Source organism: Tinamus guttatus, unplaced genomic scaffold (assembly GCF_059628265.1).
Source record: "Tinamus guttatus ecotype Peru unplaced genomic scaffold, ASM5962826v1 Tinamus_guttatus_pri_ptg000089l, whole genome shotgun sequence".
In the NCBI taxonomy this organism is placed as follows: Eukaryota; Metazoa; Chordata; class Aves; order Tinamiformes; family Tinamidae; genus Tinamus; species Tinamus guttatus.
In genome coordinates this window covers 2,642,783-2,666,599 of record NW_028288623.1, presented here as the reverse complement: position 1 = coordinate 2,666,599, position 23,817 = coordinate 2,642,783, and the positions used below count along the sequence as shown (strand labels likewise).

Here is a 23,817-nt window from a genome sequence, read left to right as displayed (position 1 = left end):
GAAAGAGCTGAGCCAGAGCGTTTTTTTCCAAGAGACATGCTATTGGTCAAGAAAAGCAACTACCACTTCTCCTCTGAAATGGGACTATAATGTTGTTCTTCCTTCCCTGGTCACCTCCAATCATTCTTGAGCGAGTTTGTTCCGGGGTGAAGATACACTCTGAAGAAACGTCCTTTAAAGGAGAGCTGACATTTATCTAGAGTCAGGCCATATGTGCTCTGGGCACTTGCCCTGGTCTTACAGCTCCCAAAAGGCAGGGATAGCACCCTCTGTCCAGCAACCTTTCCTTGGAAGCGTGCGAGCACCATGTTCCCAAAGAAACACATCAAAACAACGCACTCTGAAGCTGCTTTTGCTAAAAGGGCCAGATCTCCTGATCTGGAGCGGTGCGTTGCTGCTGCTGCTGCATACGGAACCCCTGACAAAAACTGACTACCCAGAATGAAACATGTGCTAGAGCCACAAGAGATACATACCTGCATTACCAGAAAACTACCCAGAGCAAGAGCCTGCCTGGGATGCAGAACAGCTTGGGAGAGCAAGGAAGCTTTGGAGCTCCTTAGACTCAGCAGCTCCAATGCTCTCCCTGCGTGCCAGCCCTGTGCAGAACGTCACAGAATCACAGAATGGTTGAGGTTGGAAGGGACCTCTAGAGATCATCTGGTCCAACCCCACTGCTCCAGCAGGGACACCTAGAGCACATGGCACAGGGTGGCATCCAAGTGGGTTTTGAAGATCTCCAGAGAAGGAGACTCCACAACCTCTCTGGGCAGCCTGTTCCAGTGCTCTGTCACCCTCACAGGAAAGAAGTTCTTCCTCATATGGAGGTGGAACTTCCTGTGTTTCAACTTACACCTGTTACCCCTCATCCTGTCACTGGCCGCCATGGAGAAGCGCCTGATCCCATCCTCCCTACAGCCACCCCTCAGGTACTTGTTAATCAAATCTCCTCTCAACCTTCTTTTCTCCAGACTAAACAGGCCCAGCTTGCTTAGTCTTTCCTCATATGATAAATGCTCCAGTCCCTTAATCATCTTTTCCGCTCTCTGCTGGACCCTCTCTAGAAGCTCAATGTCCTTCTTGTACTGGGGAGCCCAGAACTGCACCCAGTACTCCAGGTGCGGTCTCACCAGAGCTGAGTAGAGGGGGAGGATCAGGATCCCCTCCCTTGACCTGCTGGCAACGCTCCTCCTCATGCAGGCCAGGATCCCATTGACCATCTTGGCCATGAGAGCTCATTGCTGACTCATGGTTAACCTGTTGTTAACCAGGACTCCCAAATCCCTCTCTACGGAGCTGCTTTCCAGCAGGTCAACCCCTAATCTGTACTGGTGCCTGGGGTTATTCCTCCCCAGATGCAGGACCTGGCACTTGTCCTTGTTGAACCTCCTGAGGTTCCTCTCCGCCCAACTCTCCATCCTGTCCAGGTCTCTCTGAATGGCAGCACAGCCCTTGGGAGTGTCAGCCACCCCTCCCAGTTTGGTGTCATCTGCAAACTTGCTGAGGGTGCACTCTGTGCCCTCGTTCAAGTAATTGAGCAACTAGACTCGGAGGCCTCCAACCAGACTCTAACGTCACATCTCTAGTCGCCACGCTGGCCTCTCGCGATCCTCTCAGGCTGGGGAGACTTTCCTACAGCTTTCCTACTCTTGGGACAGGAAGCTTATCCCAGGGAAAGAGCAGCTAACTGCTGATTCATGGCTAATTTTGGTCTGGGTTCAGCGAAGGCACTTCTGCTGACATCACTGACCATGTAAGTGTTGACTTTACACAATTCCTACAGCATATGAGTTCCTGCAGACAACCCCATCATCCAGGGGCTGGGTGGGAGGAGAAAGAGCCAAAGGTCTCTAAACCACCCTCAGCCAGTTGCCACCAGGCAGCGTTTTGCCACATACAGCCCCGCTGCCCTTACACCCAGCCAGCTCCGCTGTGAGCTGAAGGGAAGAAGAGAGGCCCCTCACTGTGAGCCGTTCAGCTCTGTACTCAGGCACACAATCCTTTTTCACTACACTTTTCTTCACCTACTTCTAACCATCACCTATCAGAGGTTCTGAATCTTTATCTGCCGAACTTTGCATTTACTCTCTTCTTATTCCCATTTTAGTCTGTGTGGAAGAGCAGAGGCAGCAAGGAGAAGATGAGGCTTGACTGAGGCCACATGCCAAGCCTGTGGCAGATGTGGCAAAAGACTGCACATCCTTTAGTTGCTGCCTTTGATGTTACAATCAACAAAGCCCTAACATATCCCGTCTCAATTTCACAGCTTTTTGCTCCAGCTGCTGCTTGCTACTTGTTTCCCTCTGTTCCTCCAGTCTCCACCCTAGTTCTGCCTCTTTGCTCTACGTGCTGGCATGTGTTGGTGCATGTGTCTGAGTGTGTGGGTGCTTCTGCTGCCTACTTGCATAATTGCAGCTTCTATGCAGGCTGAGGCAGGGCCTGTGTGTCCCTCTGGGTGCAGGCATCGCCTTGGCTTTACAGCCAGGAGCTGACCTCAGCATGGACTTTGATGCTCAGGAAGGAATTCAATGGCACGCTATGCGTGGGAACATTATGAGCTGAAAAAACTCCCAAGCAGAAGCAAAGGACTCAGAACATTCAGCTGGGAATTTTTAAGGCTACTTATAATAACCTTTGCCTCTTTATCATATAATTCATGTTTGAAGCTTGCCATATCATAGAATCGTAGAATCATAGAATGCTTAAGGTTGGAAGGGACCTCTAGAGATCATCTAGTCCAACCCCCTGCACACGCAGGGTCACCTAGAGCACGTGGCACAGGACTGCGTCCAAGCGGGTTTTGAAGATCTCCAGAGAGGGAGACTCCACAACCTCTCTGGGCAGCCTGTTCCAGTGCTCTGTCAAGAATTTTTTCCTTAAGTTCCTGTAGAACTTTTCATGCTTTTTGATGCTTTGATATCAACACTTTCTTACTCTACAAATGAGGAAGGAGGTGTGAACAGATAAATACAGGCTGTTCCAGATCACACAGCAGGTCAGCTGTTGAGTTGGGAAGAAAACCTTAAGAGCCCTGGCCATACATATGCTATGTTTTTTTCTCCCCTAGTCTGAGACTGAAACATTTTGGGTTCTCCTGTGCTGACGGGATAGCGAGTCAATACAGGGAGATCAGAAAAGTAAGAGAAATTATACCTTATTTTCTTACACAGTACAGTTAGTTTGCAACAGACTACTACCATCTAGTGGACTGCAAGGATAATCTCAACCATTTCTCCATTGTGGGCACCTGAAAATTAACATCTGAAAATATGCACTGCAAACAGGATGATTCCTTTCTCTCCAAGGCACAGAGAGCAGCACACAGCTCGACTGCTGCCAACAACCAGCAAGATCAGTCTGGAAACCTAAGCAGATCCTGTGTTGGTGAGGGAAATCTCTGGCTTAGCTGAAGATTAGCTCTGGGCGTCCACTGCCATCGGAAACCACACAAGGCTGGCATGCCTTCGGGGACAGAGATGTGAGGGGTCTGCTTCTCCTCACCTGTGGATAAAATGATTCTCCTCCAGATATTTACAGCCGCAGGCAATATCTCTAGCTATGTTCAGCAGGTCCTGCATCGTTAGCGTGGATGGCTGATTCTGGAAAAGGACAGACACCGGTAAGGAAGAATCATGCAAGAAAGGTAGAGCATGAGCCCACAGAGCAGGAGCAGGGGAAGGGCTGCTTTATTACAGGACTGGGGTGGCAGGAGCCCTTCATACTCTGGCCTTTCCTAACAAGGAATAATAAAGAAAGAAGTCTTTCTCCAGGACACCTGCTTATTTTCAGGTAGTCATTATGTCCCTGTAGGGAAAGTTCCTTGGTGTTTCTTCAAGAACTTCTGCATTGCTCTGGGGAAAAGTGGGGAGAAATTACTACGTTCCTAATCAAAAACCCCAAAGATATGAAATAAATTGCTCTTTTCATACTTGCTTTTGATTCTGGGTGCCATTATCTCTGTAATTTCTCATGCTCAAACCACATAATTTGCAATTCTGAGTCCTGTTTTTATTGGCTAGGAGATTTACTGTGCAAAGCCTTTGGACATCCTCCAGTGAGAAATATTATAAAGTAGGTGATTCTAGAGAGGCAATGAAGAACAAGGAGGAGAAATGGGACCATGGACAGGAGACGCTCCCTGCTCTGGGATCCCTCTGCTGGAAGGGCTGCTGGGGTTCATTTTCTCTGCAGGTCTGTTAGGCAAATTCTCTTCTCAGAAAAGGTGTACAGGGACATTTCTCTGAGCACTAGGTGAAATTCAAATATTTTATTCACTATCAATTGATGTACTTGGTAGCTGGTTTGTTTTCACGTGATGTTTAAAAAATAACTATTCTCTGCATTTCTACTACACATTAACACATTATGTACAACTAAGAATATTATTCTTTGTTGCCCATCTTGATTCACAGATTTTATCTACTCACCGAAACTGCACTACTTTCACTATAAATGCCAGAATAAGGCATTTACAGTGGTATATTTAGTTCTATAAGAGGAAGGCAATAAGCTAGAAGTTTTAGCAGCATGTGGGTAACAGCTTAGAAGTACAGACACATGGAACTACATTGTCACAACTATGAGGGAGTGTGTGCCTGTGTGTGGAGAGGTTAGGTACCCGCACCATGCGCTGTAGGACAGGAGGTACCAGTCAGTCCCCTTGTACTCTCTTCTTGGTTCCCTCCGTGCCTGCCTCTAGCCAATGTAGCACAGCAAGACAAAAAATAATTTAGAATCAGGCCTAACACACCTTCTTCTGAAGTGCTTGCTCAAGCAGAGATATACTATTTACCAGAGGCGCCCAGTAACACACTGTTAAGAAGCAAAAGCACATATCTGGACTCAGTTATTCCTAACAACACTGAGGATCATTCATTCCAGTCATTCACTAAGCCTGGCTGACACCACTGCTTTATTAGAAATCACAGCTGCTTTGTGAAAACTCATGACCTTTTTTTTTTAATTTTTTTTTAACACAACATTTCACTTGATAATGCCATTTGCATCAATTGAAATCCATGCCACGGGGCTATATGCAAGTCCAGCTCTTCAGTTAGTATAAATATAGGTGTCTGCAGGTGATGTGGATGTAGCCCTAAGGACCGGGTAAGCAGTAACGACTGCTTAACACACCACTACAGCACGCAGAAAGCGATGCCAGCACTGCAAGAACAAGCACCTCTACGCCTGTGTTCCAGCTCCCGTGCACTCCGGAACGGCAGGGCAGGACTTTACTCTTTCCTCCTTAGTCATTAACAGACTAGAGCTCTTGCCTTACTTTCTTTTTCTCTTACTGACATCTGCTCAAGCCAGACAAAAAGATGTAGGTGTCCAAAAGTTTGTAGGAGCTCGGACACAGAGACAGGCCTATTTGGCTTCAGTGAATTTATCTCATTCATAAAATAAACCCAGCAGTATTAAGAAATGCCCATCAGGGAAGTACACTCACCACCCGGGGTCGATTCTGCCGAAGGAAGCTCTTCATATCTCCTCCAGCCATGAGCTCCAGCAGAATGAAGCGCGGCAGCGTCTGCAGGCTCACCCCGATGCACTGCACAATGTTTTGGTGGCTGAACTTACTGCATACCAAGAGCACAGTAGCATGGAAGGCAGAAACAACATTAGTACCTGGCTGGCATCTATCGCACTCACTGTTCTGCCTTGAGCTTGATGACCTGGACTGGAAGGAATGTCGAATACAGCACAGACTACCAAACAAGTCCCAGCTGCAGCCACATCAAAGTGCCTCTCCAGCTAGGAGAGCTCCAAGAGGCTGCTGCCTGGCTTTGCCCATCCAAGAAAACCTTTTTCGGAAGGTGTGAAAAGCTCAAAACAAAGCTCTCTGTCTGTGAAGAGATGACTTAATGGACACACTGAACAGCAGAGGAAGAGGTGAAAGGGAAAAGAAAATCACATACTTCTAATATCCAAATGTTATTGGCATTTGTGAAACAAAATCCTGTCCTGCGAAGATTTTATTTTAGCATTGGTTATCTAAATACACTGCTTCGTAGCTTGGTGGACTCAGTTCAGTATCTAGTCTGCCAAAGAGAGCCCACCTAGTGCCTCCTGCAGCTGTGTGACAGCTTTTTGTCTCTTCTAAGAAAGCCGAGACTGTCAGCAAGCTCGGTAAAACCCAGACACTAGAAAGCAAGAACTTCCCTTGGATAGTGATTATCTGGGTAATGTGGGAACTGAGAATAAGAGGGAATTTGGGAGAGAGGGAGGGCCATGTTCTAAGTGAATCAAAGCGTTCTCTGATTATTTGATTGAACTGCTCTCTAAAAATCATCTGCCAGTGTTACCTCCTCAGCAGCTGCCACTCATGTTTTTTGGAGATTTTGGGAAGTTGCCTTATGAGATTCATTCTTGAATCTTGCTTTAACAAAAGAACAACAGCATCTGTGTGTGACCCAGGCCAGACCAGGAAAAGCAGAAGTAGTTATGGGAATGGCTCAATCCATTATCTCTCCCGGGCAAATAAGTTTTATATAGCTCATAGGTCACTGTCAGAGGCTCTTGCACATGAGACCTTACAGAGTTTCTCACAAGCTTTCAAAGACATCAAAAGATGGAGACATCTAAGAGAGGTGGCCTCTTCTTATAGGGCTGTATTCTCTCTGTGCCAGTTCCCAGCACATCTCATTCTATCTCAACCCCACAGAGTTTCCAGAGTACCTTACAGCTATTTTTATGTGAAGAAGGGCCAAAACCCAAGGATCTTCAGTGCACAAAGCACTTACTGATGACAAACAGATCTGTAGATAGGGGAAGCAAAGGGGCTGCATGTATGCTTAGCTGCCGCATGAAAGCTACACCATAAAAAGCTTTTTACACCTTCTTCAACTGTAAAACCTGTTCTTCTAAAAATGCCTCAAGATAACAGTTTAAACCCTAACATGCAGGTCTACAAGCTTAACTCCCTGGCACACAGCCTGTGCTGCACCACCCTGGTGCTGAGTGTTCATCCTGGATGACACTGGGCATTCGAGTTGCTGCACAGGTGGTGCTGATCTTCAGCTTTCCTCTTGCACAGACTGCTTTCCATTTCACCCCTGGACATTTAGTTTAACAAGGGCTTCAGGACATGATTTCTACTTAGTAAAATAGCTAAGAGATTCTTTGAAAATGAAAATATTTCACACCCAGAATGCACTTGTACAGGAATGTAACTTTTTACTTCTCTGAATGTGACCAGCAAAACCAGCCAGCAAAACTTTTTGTTGAGATGCCCATTTAAAAGAAACAGACACTTCGTCCAAGATGAACAAGTGACTGGAACGAGCAACTCGTACACCACTAAACTGCCATCTGGTGGAAAATAATAAGACTGGATTTCTTTACCAAACCCCAACAAATGGATTAATAATCATTACATTGCTCCTATATGCTCTGCGTGCTACAGGCATGAAAAGAATAATCTGTACCTGATTATCAATGCTTCCATGAGGAAATCCATCTCATCCTGCTCAGAGCAGACTTCTGGCAATGTCTGTTAAGAAGAAAGAATGTGGGGAACACCCCAGCAAAGAATTGAGAACACTGAGGGAAGCACTAATGAAAAAAAATTGCTCTTTTAACAAAATTTAATAATATTATGCTCTCCCTGGTTGACTATTCCACACAACTTCCCATCTAGGGCAAGATTGTATCTCTCCCGAGCCTTGGGAATGGAGACTACAGAAGAGACTGCACCTCTAAGATTTTCATCCGAGTTCGCTCACAACTGAGAGGCCTTAAGTTTGCAGCAAACAAGACAGATGATTTACTTCCAACCTGCTGCTAGTGCCATGCAGCTTTAAAATCAAAGTTCACATATAACATTATGCATGTGAGGATAGTGGTTCTCTGATTGGAATGGTAATAAGCTAATAGAGCCCTTACAGGTACTATTAGTATATAAGAAATCTATGGGTATTGACCTTGATTGCTACTTGAAGAGGGTTGGGATCTCCTGCGATGCCTACCACTGTGCCCTCATAAACCTCTCCAAATGCACCGTGTCCTAGTGCTCTGTGGAAGAAAAAAAAAAACAGAACAGATGTTATTATGGTCTCTGATCCAGCACTGGCTGAGGTTTTCTTTTTATCCAATGCTACAATAGGTTTAGACCCTACTGTAAGAGATGGACTTGATGTCTGTTTCAGTTTATTCTCCAAGCCTCCCAAAGTAACTTTGCAGTTTCTCCCAGTGCCAACCCTGGGGAAACGAGATCATCAATAGTTCTGAACAAACAAAGCAGCCTGCTCAGGCCTAGCGTGCTGTCTGAAGTGTAGCAATAGCAGGGCAAGAAAGAGATTGGGAATAAGAGATAAGGAAGACTCTGAGTTGATATCTACGGGTGGTGCAAGAAGGATGATCAAACTCTTCATTCTAAGTTTTATATAGCTTTAACCAGCATCACCTGGATTGTATGGAGCATAAAAAATGCAATAGTGTGCACTTTCATGTGACAGAAAACATTGAAAAAGAAACAGTGCTCCAGACTTGGAAAGGAGCTGACACCAGGTGCTGGGTATTATCCAGGACTTGTTATATCCTGGTATCCAGGATATAAAAACACAGAGGTGAAATACACTCTGCTCTGAATGGTAACATAAACTCTCCATGGAAGAGAAGAGTCATGAGTTTATACCTCTGCTTGAGTTCTTTACTGGATCAAAATATCATTATTATATTATATGTCACATCTGCCATATTTTGGCTGCCCTGGACTCAGTGCTCAGGCCCTCCGCGCCTTGCCCTGGATGCTTGGTGGTGAACACAGCAGGCTTGTGAGCCCCACCTCGCTTTAGCTTCAGGCTGCCTCTCCCTTGCTGTGCCAGAGAGCAGCAGCTGGCCCTACCGAAGCAGAGAGATGTTCTTCCGTGGGATCTCCTTCAGCTCGCTCAGCGTGGCGGCCTTCCCTGCGAAGCAGTAGTTGGGGTTGTAATCTGTCATGATGGTTGATGTGCGGATTTTGCTCAGTTTATATTCTGGGCTTTGCAGTCGTGCTCTGGCTCCTTCTAGCTGCTGCTTCTTAAGGTGATAAACTGGATGGGGGCAAATAAAAATGCAAACAAGATTAAGACCTAGAGAAAAAAAGACAATATTGGCCATATAGAAAAGAAAGAAGAAGTCAAGTCAGTAAGTGCAAACGCTCAAGCAATGTTTTTAGCTCTCCAGTACCACTCATTTCCACACTTCGTAGTGTAATATAGGATAGGCAAACAGCCTTATCACTACTGAGTGCTTATCACCCAGAATAAGCTTTGGTGACCTCTGCTTCTTCTGTCCTTCTGTATGTTAGCTAAGGAAAGGCTGGTCCACAAGGCACCTTGCTGGCACTCGGTCCCAAAAGCTAAGCAAGTGAAACACAGCAAGGGGCAGGCAAGACACCCATGATACCTGCCTGACCGAGTACTGTGTTAAACTGCAGACTGTAACTTCAATAGAGGTAGTAACTGTGGCTAAAGAAATGCCTGCTAAGAGACTTTGCAGACTCATCTCTCTAGCAAATACCAAGTCAGAGCAGCCCTTGCTCTCTGGGACTTCTAATTGTGGGACAGTCATGTTTCCCATCACTTTTTGCCCTGTCACTCTGATCCACCTGGGAACCAACACAGTCTGGCTCCAAGTATTAACAGCAGCAGCATGTGTTTGTCCAGCCTCGCTGGGAAAAGCCAAGTCAAAGGATGATGAGGAGCAAGTAGAAAGATGCTTCTTACCAATGGACAGGCTGCCACAAGTGAGGACCATTCCAAGCACCACAATCATAGCCACCACGGCTAGGAGGAGTGGGAGAGGCAGGTGTCCCTCTGGGATAGGGCCCTGTGGTACTGGAAAAAAAAAAAAAAAAAAGAGAGAGAGATGCATTAATTGAGAAGAAACCAGAGTTGCGTTTAAGAATTAATCCTTTTCAAGGATGCTTCTATTTCAGAAAATGACAAAGAAATCATGACCACACCTTTTAAAAGTTATAGCAAATCTCTTTACAGCCCTGGAGATGGAAAACATTTTAAAAATGTTAAAGAAATATATTGTAAAGATAAAATCTAATCAATAAAACCTAGCACCACTTATCCATTGCACAGTTTTCCTCTAATGGATAAAATCACTGCTCACAAGTTGAAACTTCCTTAGTCTTTATGCTTTGGAGTTCAAAAAGACTGTGTCAGGAAATAACAGTGAATACCAGGCATCAGCCAAACAGGAACAGCAGGAAACTGCTGTGGAAGTAATTTGTGGCTTAAATAACTCAGCCCTGGGTGACATATTATACAAGGGAAGCATTTGTGCTTCAATATTTGCAGATAAAGCAATCAGATGAATCGCACCCTTTCAGGAAATTTATGCTGGGTCCCTTTCCATATATTTTATCTTTTACCTAGCCCAAACCCGAATTTTGGAGATGGTGACAGAGGTGCAGCTCAGTGTGTAAAGCAAGGACATCAGGAATTTTCAATCATTCGTTGGCCAGACATTTCTCAAAACACTGAGTTCACTGGAGCCATCAGCTGCAGCTCTGATTTGACTGTCAAAAGACCAGGAGAAAAGAACACAAAAGCTTCCAATGAGGATAAAACTCCACATTTTACCAGTGCAGGTGACGTTGTCATTGGCTAGCACAGCCCCTATCTCACACTGACAGACTGGCAGGTTGGTGTCAGGGTCCCGCTTACAGTTGTCCGAGTGGCAGTGACTGCAGTTCAGGTAGATCTGAACCTCCACCTCCCCGTGACTCTCCATGGCTAGATGAGGAATAAGAGAGGACAGGCAGGTTTAATTTAGCTTTTCCTATCTTGTTTAAATAAGGACACAAAAGGGCAGGCACTACCACTTGTCTCTTTCTTTGCAGGAGACCAAACAGTCCAAAAGTGTGGACACAAGTAGACACCTAATTGAGACCAGGAGGAAAAAAAGATTTAATCCCTCAAGTAGGCACAGAGGTTGTGAAGTGAATTGACATGAAAATGTCTGGGACTGAGGATGTGCAATTAAATTTGATGACTGGTGTCTCTCCTGGCTTATGAGAGAGACGGGAATAAGCAGCACAAGCACCTGCCATGCAGAGTGCAATATGCCTGAGTAAGATGTGTAAAAGGCAAGGACAGGAGGAGAAGGAGCAGGAAACACGAAGTAAAAAGGAGGTAGAGGAAAGAAGGAAGAAAAGTACTGCGGGGAAGAAGAAAAAGGGCACTGTACCTGCCAGGGGATGCAAGAAGATCTCTCCAATGGGGTTCACAAAAGAGATGCCATCCTGCCCACCAGCCATGATATCATCATTAGCAGAGGCATGCCCCCCTGAGGAAAGAAAAGCCTGACTGCATGCTGCAAAACATCTGAAGTGCCCCATATTTTTCCTGGCTCTTAATGCCTGGGGGCATTCTACAACCTTCCAGTGATATTAATATGCATCATGCCCTCGTTGGAGAACACTCATCCAACCCAAGCACTCCCAGGGCTAGTGAAGTCAATTGATCCAATATAAGTTGCTCAGTTCAGCAAAGTAAAAATGTATTACCTTTCAATAGAAAAAAGAAATGGAGCATTTTCCACAGGCAACTTTGGGACAAAGGGATTCAGTATTCCTTCCGAATATGAAAACATATAGGCATATTTCTGTAACCCTAATTTCCCCACCTAAAGGATATGATATGAGGGTTTCATACAATTTAGCTTGAAGACTCTGTAAATCACTTTGTGGAGCAATCTTCCTCTGCACTGAGAGCTCCAGCCCCTAATTCTAGGTGCTCCAAGTTGCACAAAATTGGACAGCACATTTCTTCCTTTAGCAGACTTACCTCTGTAGCCTCCTCCGCCTCCACCAGAAGTACAAGCTCCTCCTCCCCCACCAAAGCCACCAGAGGTGGCCCACTGGAGCTTGGCTAGTGCCTGGGGACAAGCCCGACCCCCTTCGCCACCTTCCAGGAGCGACCTCCCAGCCTGAGGAAGCAGAGTCACGTCTTGCCAGCCGCCACCTCCACCTTTACAGAGAGTGAGAGAACAAAACAAGAACAGGTGAGGAAGCACAAGCAAAGGAGAGGATGCACTGGAGAGAGTTGGGGACTGGCTCTTATTAATTTCCTAAGATATACCTGTGTGCAAGTTAACTCTTTCTTAAAGAGAAGAATACAGACAAGCTTCTTTTTGCTATAGACAGTAACACAGAGGAAATCTAGTGCAGGATCTATTGGTACCTGCTCTATGATAAGCATCTAATCCCCAGCTTCTAGTGCTATTGGGAAACAGGCAACCCAGCAGCCCGCTTTGGGAGAACTGGTTGGGATAACTCAGCCCCTGGAGAGCAGCTCACTTGGAGAAGCTGAGTACTATGGAAGAAATAAAATCTAAACTGGACTTCCTCATCTCCTCCTAGAGAATTCTACACAGAGTTATTGAGCAAGACATGGAGAACCATTTTTTTTTTTTTTTGGTCTCCTAGGAATGGGTTGTAAGTACAGCTGTCACACAACTACAAATCAGGTTTGATTTCTGGGATAATTCCAGAAATGCACTTGTTCTCTGTGTTTTGGGAGAGAAGAAGTCTCATCTTCTCTACTGATTAAAGGCCATTACTACACTGTGGAGGAGGGCATTCTACTCCCAAAATAGCATTTTCATTCTGTGACTTGTTTCATGGAGAGCAGGCCCCTCATACAGAAACAGACTCTCCTGCAGCACCTTCCTGCAGCACCTTCCTCATCTTCCCTGGGCGTTCCCTCCTGCTAACACACCTCACGAGAAGACATCCTTTATGGACTGCCACCATATTTATAACAACTGCTGTCACAAAAATAAATCCAAAGGATCAAAGGGGAGCCTCTTGTTTCACGCCCACAGCACAACTCATACATTCAGCCATCAGCCCCAGAACTTGTCTGGTTTTAGTGTCTCACCTGCTGCCCCAGTATTGCCACTGACTCCAGGTACTGCAGTGCTGTTCTCAAACTGCTCCAGGGGTGCATCATCTAGGGAGCTCTCCTGAGCCTTCAGGTAGGCTTTCCCTCCTCCTCCTGCTGCGATGAGCAAAGGTTCGAAAATCCCATTTTTCTGCTGGAAAACCCCCCATCAAACATCAGAAAAACTTTACATCCCTTGGATATGTGAATTCACACAACTCATTGCATTGAAAAGCATAAAAGCAGCTTAAAGGACAATGGCCTGAGGCCAGGACATTGCTACTGATTGTTTCCTGACTGCATTACAAAGATGTTCTACAATGTGCTTCTGTGTACAAAGTAAGTGGTCTTGTTCCATTAAACACCAGGGATTTTTTTTTTCGGTAGGACTGCTGCCAGTATTAAAGAGGGGTCCTGGTCTGATTCCCAGGCCTGAGCTGCCAAAACTGAGGAAGCAATTCAGCTTGTTTGGTGACTGTGACAAGTACAATCAAGGATATGAAAAGCGATAAACAGTTTGAATTTAAAAGATATAAAGGCAGAGAGCGGAAGACAGAGTGGGGCAGATGAGCTCCTTCTTTATCACCTTCTTGTTAAGAACTGAGAGGGTCATGCAACATGACAGTGAAAACTAGCTGCCCTGCTGGACACTGCCCAGGCAGGATGGAAAGAGAGAGAACTTACTCTGAAGATGTAGGTGGCTCCTCCTCCACCCCCACCTCCTCCAGCCCACTCCTTCAGGTCCTTTTTCTTTTTGTAATCTTCCTCAATGAGAGATGACTCCCCTAAGCAGATCTTCTGGGTTTGAGGATTGCCCTGAAAGAAGACAAGAGATGCACTCCTTCATCAGCAAAGTCCAATTCTTAAGAGTTATCTGTATCTCTCAGGATAATAATATATTGTTTGAGATATATATATGTATATGTGTATATATATATACATATATGATATACATTATCTGTGTGGACAGAAAGCTCAGGGACCAACACATGGACCAACAGCTGAAAGAGGAATCTGTTACCTCTGATTTACAAAACTGCATTACACATTCAAGTGAAAATACAAATGCTCTCCCCGCCACCCCCCACAAAATAGCATTGCAGCAATAACTCATTATCAATATCACAAACTCAGGTTTTGCATATTTACATCTTCTTATATCCAAGAAAATTCAAGTTTGATTGAACTATGGATTAATTTTAAGAACATCCTTACTGATGCACTTAATAGATATTTCTAAGATTTGTAAATACAAGGCAGGTAGCTCTGCACATAGTTAAGAGTGAACTACCTCAGGACAGAAATCTGGAGCCCCTCCTTCTCATTCCCTAGATTGAATGAAGATTGTTTGGCAGTCTTAGATTTTTTTGGGTGTGAAGGTGAGTTCCACAAATGGCAATAACTTGGTGAATTTGCTCAGCTTTATCCAGACAGTGAATTCTGGGTGGCTTCAGAAACTGCTGTATTGTTTCAGTACAGGTGGACTCCCCACACGTGTTTGGTCACGTCCATGTCAAGGTCAGAGGCAATGCACCAGTTCTGCTCTCTCCTTTTAGTCAAAGGGCAGGGGAGCTGAGGACAAGGGAAAAGCAGTTGGGACAATGTAGAGGGGATGAAGGCTTAGAGCTGCAGAATTTGTTCAGAGAAAGGAAAACAAACACATTTGTTACCTAACATACAGAGTCAGCAGGACTTCTGAAGCCAGAGACAGCAAAAGTTGGGCCAAGAGGGCAAAAAGAAGGGAAGATATTTCCAATAGCAGCATCTGCTCCTGGAGGGAGGAGCTAGTGCATGGAGATAGCTAGTGTAGGGAGATACCTTGCAATTTGGAGAATAGTCCATGAAATCCAAGGGAATACAGGAGACCTATGAAGATTATGAACCAAGGCTAAAGAATGCATTAGAGTGAGGGCTGCAGATATACAAAGGTATGCTTCATTTAGATGTAATTCTTGTCCTATCCAAGTGAAGAAGGACTAGTTTTGGAATCTGTTGCAATATTTTATCATAATTGCAAACTCATTAGTGGATAAAATTTGGGAGAGGATAAACAGGAAGAGGAATAATCCTCTAGTGCTCTAGGTGCCCCTGCTGAGCAGGGGGACTGGACTAGATGATCTCTAGAGGTCCCTTCCAACCTAAACCATTCTGTGATTTGAGTAAGACATCATATATTCTGGGTAAAATAAAGAGCATCTTAGAATGCCTGCAAGAACAGTGTGCATCCCAAGCTCAGCAGTCTGTGTGAGGAGCAGCGTTGCTCCCAGGCACAGGTCGACAGACTGTTTTTCTGGAAAATGAAACTTAGGCTGAAAAGGTGTAGTCTTTGAGCCTAACTGGTAAAAGGACTTTTAAAACATGAGTCTAACATTAGGGAACACATCTATAAGCATTCACAAAATCAATTTCTCTTCTCCTTGAGTGCTTCTTTGTCATTGGGTAGACATAACTAAGGAGCTGTTACAGTCAGTGGGAAGAATCCCAATGCTTTTGACAGGCTTGGGATTCAGCCCTTGGTCTCTAAGCTTAGAGACTACTTAACTCGGTGCAGCCCCCTCACTGCTGGGGGCTTGTAGAAACTCCTGAAATTAACAGAATATTATCTGAAATCCTGGCACACAGAAAGAAATCTAGACTGTCAGAAAATAAGACAAGGAGAACATAACTCTTCCCTAGTAGATTCCCTCTTAAAACAAGCAGAAGAAAGCTATAAAGAATTTCTTATTTTAAACATGAGGAGCTTAAAGCAGGGTTCCTGTGGGTTTTGTATTTGTTTGTGCATTTTGGGATGGTTTCTGATTTTAGAGTTCTTTATATTTATTTTGAAAAGATTCTTTCTAACTTGGCTCCCTGGTTCCTCCTAATCTCCTGATTGGATTTCATGGCTGAATCCTGCAATTTCCATCATTCATCACCAGTACAGCCAAACCCCAAGCCACCCACTGACTCTTGCTGACTCTTTCTGCAAAGCCTCTGCCCACATGTGTTTGTGCAGCCCTCACCCCAGGGCAGGCATCCTCCCCCTGCTGCCCCACTAAGATGTACAGCAGCTCATCTTTCTCAAGCTGGAAGGTGGCCGAGATGAAGACCCCGTGGGACCTCTTATTGTGGTTCTTGGCTCCCTTCCCTCCAGCTGCTCCATAGGCAGAAATCCTGGAAGAAAAAGGAAGTAGTTAGAGACAGAAATCTGACACTTTTCATCCCCAAAACAACTCCTCCTGTGAGCTCCCCCAGCCTGCATTCCCAGCCAGACAAGATCCCCTCCACAGCATCTCACAGCTGTTCCTTTTTTTGAGGTCCACACTATGTCTTCTCAAGAGGATGGGCTGAACCATAGGCAGAGCACTGGGGACAGAGGCTTCAGGAATAAACAGCATGAGCTGTTAAAGACAAATCTAACAGACCAAGGCTTTGGGACTGAAATATCAGCAGCATTTCCACTTGACCTCACCTCCACAACCACTTCTGCTCTGATCTGTCACCACTGCTACCCTTCCACACTTCATGGTGACTCAGACACACATGTGGACAGCCAGCACTCCCAGTTCTCTCTTGCTTCATGAGTCCCTTCAGAAATGGTCCCACACTTATGTTAGCTGCAGCTCCACAATCAGAAAGTAGTTAAGTGGTTGTCTCTCCAGCACAAACTAATACTGACCTGTATCGGTTTGTGGCTGGCACTCTCCAGACCTGCACTCCTCGAAGGCTGCCCTCTTTCTCCACAGCCACTGACACGTTGCTGTCCTTGTAGGCACTGTCACACTGGGCCTGAGTTGGCCCATGGGGACCACTGGCACCACACGTCGTGAACCACCAGAGAACAACGGATGTGTCCCCTGGGATCAAAACAGCAAGAGTTGAGACAGACATCAGCTTCCCTTTATTTCCCAGGGATGCACAGTAGCTCACAGAACTATGTAGCCAAAGGACAAGTATCATGAAAACAACAATAAAAAATGTCCTTGTTGATAGGCTTCTTTAGTAAACAAGCTGGAAGCTTATTCAATGACAAACTTCACTTCATAGATATTCACAAACAACATTAATGATTTTTATATAGAAATTGGATGCTCATGAGAAAGACCACGTTGAAGCAGTACCTGCTATTTGCAGGGCTTTAAATCCAATTATGCTCATTTGATCACATGCTTAAACTTATAATCATCATTCATGTGATGGTGAACTATCAAAAAAATGCATTTATAATCCGAGGTCTCCAAAGCCAGTGCATTCTGAAGTTAAGTTTAACCTGTACAGCTTCAGTGCAGCTCCTTTGTAAGACAATCCACTCTGATACCATCCTTAATTACATCATCACACAGTATTTTTATCATACTATTCCAGCTTCATCCTAGTTATAGCACAAATAGTGGTCTGCTTATTGTTACTATTGCTTTATTTCTCTCACTTTATTTCTTACACACTATTTAAAAAATTACAGACAGTAGATAAACCCGTAATTTTCCTTGCAGGATTCTGATGCGTTTTAGCCAAGCGTTTCAAACACATTTATAAATTTCTCTTCTCAATGCCAGTATGATGCAAGGAGATATTACTTCAGCTTTCCAGACGGGAACCAAAGCATCTGCCAGTACAATTAGTAACCATCTATGAAAGGCTTGGGTTTAAGCAACTTGTCTAGGGCTTGCACAGCCTTTGCTAGCAGCATCAATAGGCAGGGCAGCATCTTCCTACTCTCACTAGGTTCCTTTTTTCTCCAAGAAAACTTATTTCTCGCTCTCATTGCTCTTTGTAGTTTCTGCAACAATGCAGCGAATAATCATTTCTTGCACTGCACAACTCTTTTTCAAGCACCAAACAGGCCCATCCTGTCCAGTGATCCTGTCACAGCTGACAGGTGACAGGGCCTAAGAATACAGCTACTGGATAATGCAACTGAAAACTACCGTGCAGTGCATGCTCAACAACCAGAGGCAGGTGGCACAGGAAATGCCACAGTAGAACTCTCTAAGTGCTAAATGATAAAATAGTAAATACCAGAAGCAGTAAATAGCAAAACAGTAAATAGCATAAACTTTTTTAAAGCTTATAATTGGATTTATAGAAAAAGGCAAGGAAAACTATCCCTAAATGTTCCAACAGATGTCCTCCTGCTGACACACAGATTGTTCAATGGGGTGGGAGCACCACTTCAGAACTCTCTGTCACTTGAGCTACTACAGGAGCTTGAGAGCCGTAACAGGTTGTCACCTTCCGGGTGGACTCAGTCTTCAGGCACCAGAGCAGGCAGTCACAAACCTGTATTTGTGGGGAGCCCAGCAACCTGAAGACATAAGAATCCTGCATTTCACTGCAGGCTCTGAGGTGAAATATGCTTCCTTAGATCCTCATTAGACTTCTGCTTGTGCTCCAGGTTTGGTATGCCCTGTCTTGTCCCCCTCACACTGCCTGTGCCTCTTCCCTATGACTGGCTCTACAGGAAACCCTAGGCTCTCTGACTGGGCCAAGCGCAGCCTCCCTCCTCAGGCCTTCCTTTAGCCACACAGACGTTATCTGTGCTCCAGAGTGCCAGCCTCTACCGTTGCCTGCACCCTTTCTGGATTCCCATCTCTACACTGCCATTGCCCACCAACCCAGCTCAGCTCAAAGTGCTCACCAAGTCTCAACAAATTTCTGCCCATCCCCAGCTTATGGTACTGCTCCACACCTTTCCCTCCTGGCCTCGTTTTTGCCCATTTGCACTTAGGTCAGGTAGCTTCTGCTTTTATACTCTTTAGGGACTGGTCAGTTGGGCTCCAGCATCCTGTTGCTCTCTAACAAAGCACCGACTACTTGATGTGGTCTTCTCATCTCCAGGATGGATCATATTTGCTCTTTTGCTCCAGGGCAGCCAAATTACACACAGGTGATGGGGAAGGAATTAGCTTTATAGCCATAAGACAGGTTTTCAGTATAGAAGGATCTACCTGGGAGGGAGGGTTCCTCCAGCGGATTCAGGAGATGCTCATCCAGGACACTAACTTCCCGTGGGTACTGGCGCTTCCCACCAAAATGGCTTTGTTGTCTTCCTGTTATAGTTTGTGGAATGGATGACAGATGGGAGGGCAGTAACAAAGAGAGATGGAAAATTCATAAAATCACATGACTGAACCAAGTATAACCATTTGGTTAAAACAAAGAAAGGCTTCTTTGTATAGAAAATGTGTGTATTTATATTATTCTTTTGGGTCCACATCTTGGCTTAGCTCTGCATGTTATCCCATGAAGTCAGACAAACTTGGGGAAAAGCTTGGGAGAATGGATACCATGTATTGGTGACCTGTTGTCCATGGGGCAGGTGACAATGCTGGGCAGTAAAATCACTGAATGAAAGGAGAGTGATCACAAAAATTATCACTGATTCTTAATGGCATCATGGTAGGTAAATCAGTCTAATATATCACTTCCCTCTCACCAACAAACTTGGAGTATCCCAGAACTTGTACAGAAAATAAAATTCAAACCAAAATGACACATCTCACCAACATGAACAGTTAAGAAGCAGCAGCAAGCCCTGACATAGCTGTAAATCTTTAGACAAACCTTTTTCAGAGAATGATTAAGGCTGGAAGGGACCTTTGGAGATCATTGAGTCCCATCCCCACAAAAAAAAAAAACAAAAACAAAAACAAAAACAACAACAACAAAAAAAAACAGAGCAAAAAGCTACATTTCTGAACATTGAAACAAGCCTTTAAAAACAGGCCCTCTCTGTGAGAGGAGGAACTTCAGAGTATTTGCTATCTAAAGCAGAGAATGCGGTAGGAACACATCTGAAACACTGAATGCGCTAGGAACTCCACGTATAACTGAAGCTGCCTTACAACAGGAAAAAGTAATAACTTTTCCTTGGCCTTACAGTTGGCGAACATCCTATTTCTACAGTTAAATTACATATTTTTTGCAGACTTTTAATTAGCACTTTTCTGTTAAAAACAAGACAGACTTCCTTCCATTTTATGGGCCCTTGCTTAATTTAATAGCGAACATTTTTCGTTAGTTGAAAAACATTAGAAATATTTCAATTTGTTCCAGTTGTGAGAATCTAACAGCTGTTTGATACTCTGTTCAAAGAAGACTCAGCCAGTTCCAGCTGCGCAATTATCTCTGCCACAAAGCCACAGCTCTAAATAGTGATAATTAACACCCTTGTTAGCTGTGTCAGAGAGGCCAAATAAGTAATTGAAGCATGGTGACCTTGCTGAGCTCTTACTCTTGAGAATGTTCCCCCCAGGTCTGACTGAAAGCACACTGGTAGATGAAGTAAAAGGAAGCTTTGTACTGACACACTCTGTTCATACAGAGATAGACAACTTCAATGGATGGAGCTGTCAAGCCAGCAAAAAATGAAATTACCTCAAAACAAATGATCTGGATCAAAGACAAGAAGGAAAACCAAACGAAAAAGACGACACATAGCCAGAAAAGATGCCTGGTCTCCCAAGGCATTCACTGAATTATGAATTCCAAAGGTCACAACAGTTTTGGATGCTTAGGATTGAACAAGAAGTCCAGTTTCTTTTGCTGGAGCGAAGGAATGTAATTCAGTTCCTGAAATACAGACTTGGTCTGTGTGTCTGCATGGATTTTTTGCAGCATCCCAACTGAGTCTGTCCTAAAGCAATGCTTCATTTCCAAACAGTCTCTCCTCCTTCTCTAAACAGTCTCAACCTTCTCGCACTGGAAAGAAGCTTCTGTCTCCATCATGATCAGCAGATAAGCTGTGTGATAGGCTGAGTGTCAGTCTGTCCACATGAGCTGTTACCTCTTAGAATGCTTCATGCATTGCCAGACATGTAAATTTGTAAGATGGCATTTTCTAGTAATATGGTGTAGCTGTGGGATCCACGGCCTAGTGCTCCAGCCTATTTTTGCTTCCACTTGTGTCTCTAACAGTCAAGACACTGAATGTTAAGTGAAAACAAGGGAGCAAGACTTTTTTCTACTAACGTGCACTTGTAGGAGAAAAATCTGAAGAGCAAGGGACTCCTTTTCTCCAGGACGTGCTCTTAATTTACACACTGGAGAAGGATAGAGGGAAAAGTAAAGAAGACAGATAGATAACTCCTTCAAGAACAGAGCCAAAGTGAATAGCTCCTACTTCTCTGAATCTGAGACTGTAATGAAAAATATATAGTATCTCTGGTGCAGGCTGGAGTACTCCTGAACTTCTCTCCAGCTTGTCCAGCAGTGAAAGAGGGAACGAGGATGCTATGCCAGCTTCCGTTATGCCAGGATGAGCTGTTTAATTTTTGTCCTTATCAATGTCCCCTGAGCTACCCCCACTACCCCCTTTCTTCTACCTAAATTTACTGAATCCTTTGCTTGATGTCAATGAGTATGAAACACCTCTCCTTCCTTCCTGGCTTACATACATATAAGCAGTGCATTTAAAGTCTGCACTGGATTTTTTAGAGCAATTAAACTACAGGATTGAAATAGATGAATAAATTAATATATATATCCTAGCAAACAGCAAATTCTTCCTTCCTGCCATACGTCCTTCCTGTTGCCCTCATGCGTAGAAATCACTGCTTGGATCTTAATCGGCTCCATCAGTGACATCTGAAGCCTCTCCTTGCCAGGGAGAGATAACTTCATTACGGAATACCCAGCAGAGCTCCTAGGCTTCTCCGCAGCATAACTGAATTAAATTCAGGAGAAGACAAATGCAGGGGCCTTGCTTTCAGAGGCGAGAAAATGCCAATTTGCAAAGAGGATTCAAGGAATAGTGGCAAGTGTAGGGCTTCTGAGAAATATTTTTCCTTCATGCTGTCCTCCTGCATGAGTCACACATCTCTGGGTCACACCTTCAGACAGGGTAAGTGGCTGCCATTCCTGTAAGTCTGTACCAATTTATACTAATCAAAAATGAGAAGCAACTTGGGAGCTGGGAGCTCTGATAAACGTTGCTTCAGTGGCATTTCTGCCTCTCCTATTTGCCAAAGCTCACACCCCTATGCCACGACCAACAAAATGCCTATGGGTGCACTGGTCATTTTAGTGCAGAGCTCAGTGCTCAGTTCAAGCCATCTGAACTGGTGCATTAGGGCAAAAGCAACAACGTTGGTGCAGAGGTCTAGTTACACGAGCGGCCCTGTTGGCTCTCTGGAGGGCACTAAACTGCAGCAGCGGGGAGAGCAGCTGCACAAGAGGTCATGGGGAATCCCTCCCTTCACTGTCCTCAAAAGATTTCAAGACAAAGTATTAGCATTGGGGTCTCAATTGGCTTTTCTCCCTCCAGGAGAAGCCAGTTTCTGATATTTCCAAGTGATACAAATATCCAAGTTCCTTCCACTCCTCTGCTATGTAAAGTCACCTATTTTGCTAAAATGCTTCAGAGGGTAGCATTGGCTGCATTTTTAGTGGCATACATTGTGATCCATCACATTTGCAGTAAAGAAGCAAAGGATAGAATATATCTGCTATATACGTGGCAGTGACATTTGCTGCATCTCCTTGTAGAGTAAAATAAACTTGTGGCAATAATCTAAACTCTTCTATGAGAAAGAAACTTTATACTTTCATCTTCCTCCTTTTGACTTCTAAAATATGACTTTCCATGTAGGTTTCAAAAATTCCCTTCAGCTATCCATTGCCAGGGAACACTGGTCACACAGGTCTCAACTATGCTATGCTATCTCAGATTAGGGAGCCAAGAAAAAGTGCTAGGACAATCTGACGCACTGCAAAACTGCCTCTATTTGCAGGTCTGAGATAAAATGCCCTTGTGTGGTGAAAGTTAACACAAATGATCAAAATACACTCTCTAGAGGGAACAGCATGTGTGTGTCCTGGACCTGTGGGATGCCAATTACCCTGTCCAAATTCTTTAAGGGTCTGCAATGTGTGGCTCACCATCAGTGAAGCAGTCGAGTCCAAATGTAATATTGTCCACAGCAATGTCAGCTTGGGAATTCCAGCCCCACGTTGCCAGCAGTTGCAGGTGAAACCTTTGCAACAAGACAAGAGTTTTAGAAAAGACAGACAAAGGGGTGGCAGGGAGGAACCTTTAAAATGAAATGTCCCTTCATCATGCAATCATGATAATCACCATTTAAAACATTTTCTCCAGACAATCCAAGCTGAGCAGCCCAAAGGATTTGCTAGAAAACCTGCACACATGCATCAGCAGATAGTAAGTAGAAGTATGGACAGTAATCCATATTCAGATAATACCAGTTTTCATGAGGAAGAATAAAATCCATGTTTCCCAGCCACATGCACACATGGACAGAAAAACAAGCTGCCATCCTTCACAACATTCATGGACAAACAATTATCCTTGTCCAACTCCTAATAGTAGTGAGGGAGTTTACATGTGCAAAAACACAGCAAGAAAGAATCCTTTCCCAAGAAGACAGCCAAAATAAAAACCGAGCATAACAGCAACATCCTAGTAGATATGCATCTTAGACATGATTCTCAGTGAATGCATGTAAGTGTAATAGCAGGTAGTACCAAATTGATTTTAGCTGAAGGCCAGGCCATTTTAAATTCTAGCCATAACTCCCTGAAATGCTCGCTTTCTGGGCTCTCTCATCTTTTTCAGCATGACCAGGTGTTGGCTACTTATCTAGTCACATATCATGTTTACTGCCACATTCTGAATTCCCAAGGAGAAAAGAAAATGGGCTGAAGGGTCTCTTTTCAATGGATAGGACTGGTCTCCTTTCAATGGATAGGACTGAACTGTGTTTGATTTAACTTCAGAAATAAACAGATGTCTCATGTCCAGTCCATTTAGACATTATTAAAAGCATATGGAGAGGACCTCTACTGCTGTCACTGGTGAAACTCAATCAAGATTTATGGGAGATCAAGTAGTGACTTGACTAACATATTAATCATTCAGCCTAGAACATGCTTGTCCCAAATTAGTGGCAAAAAGTATGCATGTATATTCCACCCACCAGCCAAATGTTGGTCCAGATCC

General features: G+C 44.4%; 1 protein-coding gene across 1 annotated transcript in view; it reads right to left on the bottom strand.

The window, feature by feature from the left end:
* LTK (leukocyte receptor tyrosine kinase) overlaps window positions 1–23,817 on the bottom strand; it is a 137,588-nt gene that overhangs the window by 5,276 nt on the left and 108,495 nt on the right. The window contains exons 11-25 of the mRNA XM_088520417.1: window positions 22,740–22,834; window positions 18,809–18,910; window positions 16,540–16,717; window positions 15,884–16,034; window positions 13,566–13,697; window positions 12,879–13,035; window positions 11,784–11,966; window positions 11,185–11,283; window positions 10,578–10,730; window positions 9,708–9,818; window positions 8,846–9,032; window positions 7,923–8,013; window positions 7,428–7,492; window positions 5,450–5,579; window positions 3,502–3,599 (exon numbers count right to left, since the gene is read on the bottom strand). Of these exons, the coding sequence (XP_088376543.1) occupies window positions 3,502–3,599; window positions 5,450–5,579; window positions 7,428–7,492; window positions 7,923–8,013; window positions 8,846–9,032; window positions 9,708–9,818; window positions 10,578–10,730; window positions 11,185–11,283; window positions 11,784–11,966; window positions 12,879–13,035; window positions 13,566–13,697; window positions 15,884–16,034; window positions 16,540–16,717; window positions 18,809–18,910; window positions 22,740–22,834 (1,932 nt within the window). The remainder of the gene's footprint in view (window positions 1–3,501; window positions 3,600–5,449; window positions 5,580–7,427; window positions 7,493–7,922; window positions 8,014–8,845; window positions 9,033–9,707; window positions 9,819–10,577; window positions 10,731–11,184; window positions 11,284–11,783; window positions 11,967–12,878; window positions 13,036–13,565; window positions 13,698–15,883; window positions 16,035–16,539; window positions 16,718–18,808; window positions 18,911–22,739; window positions 22,835–23,817) is intronic.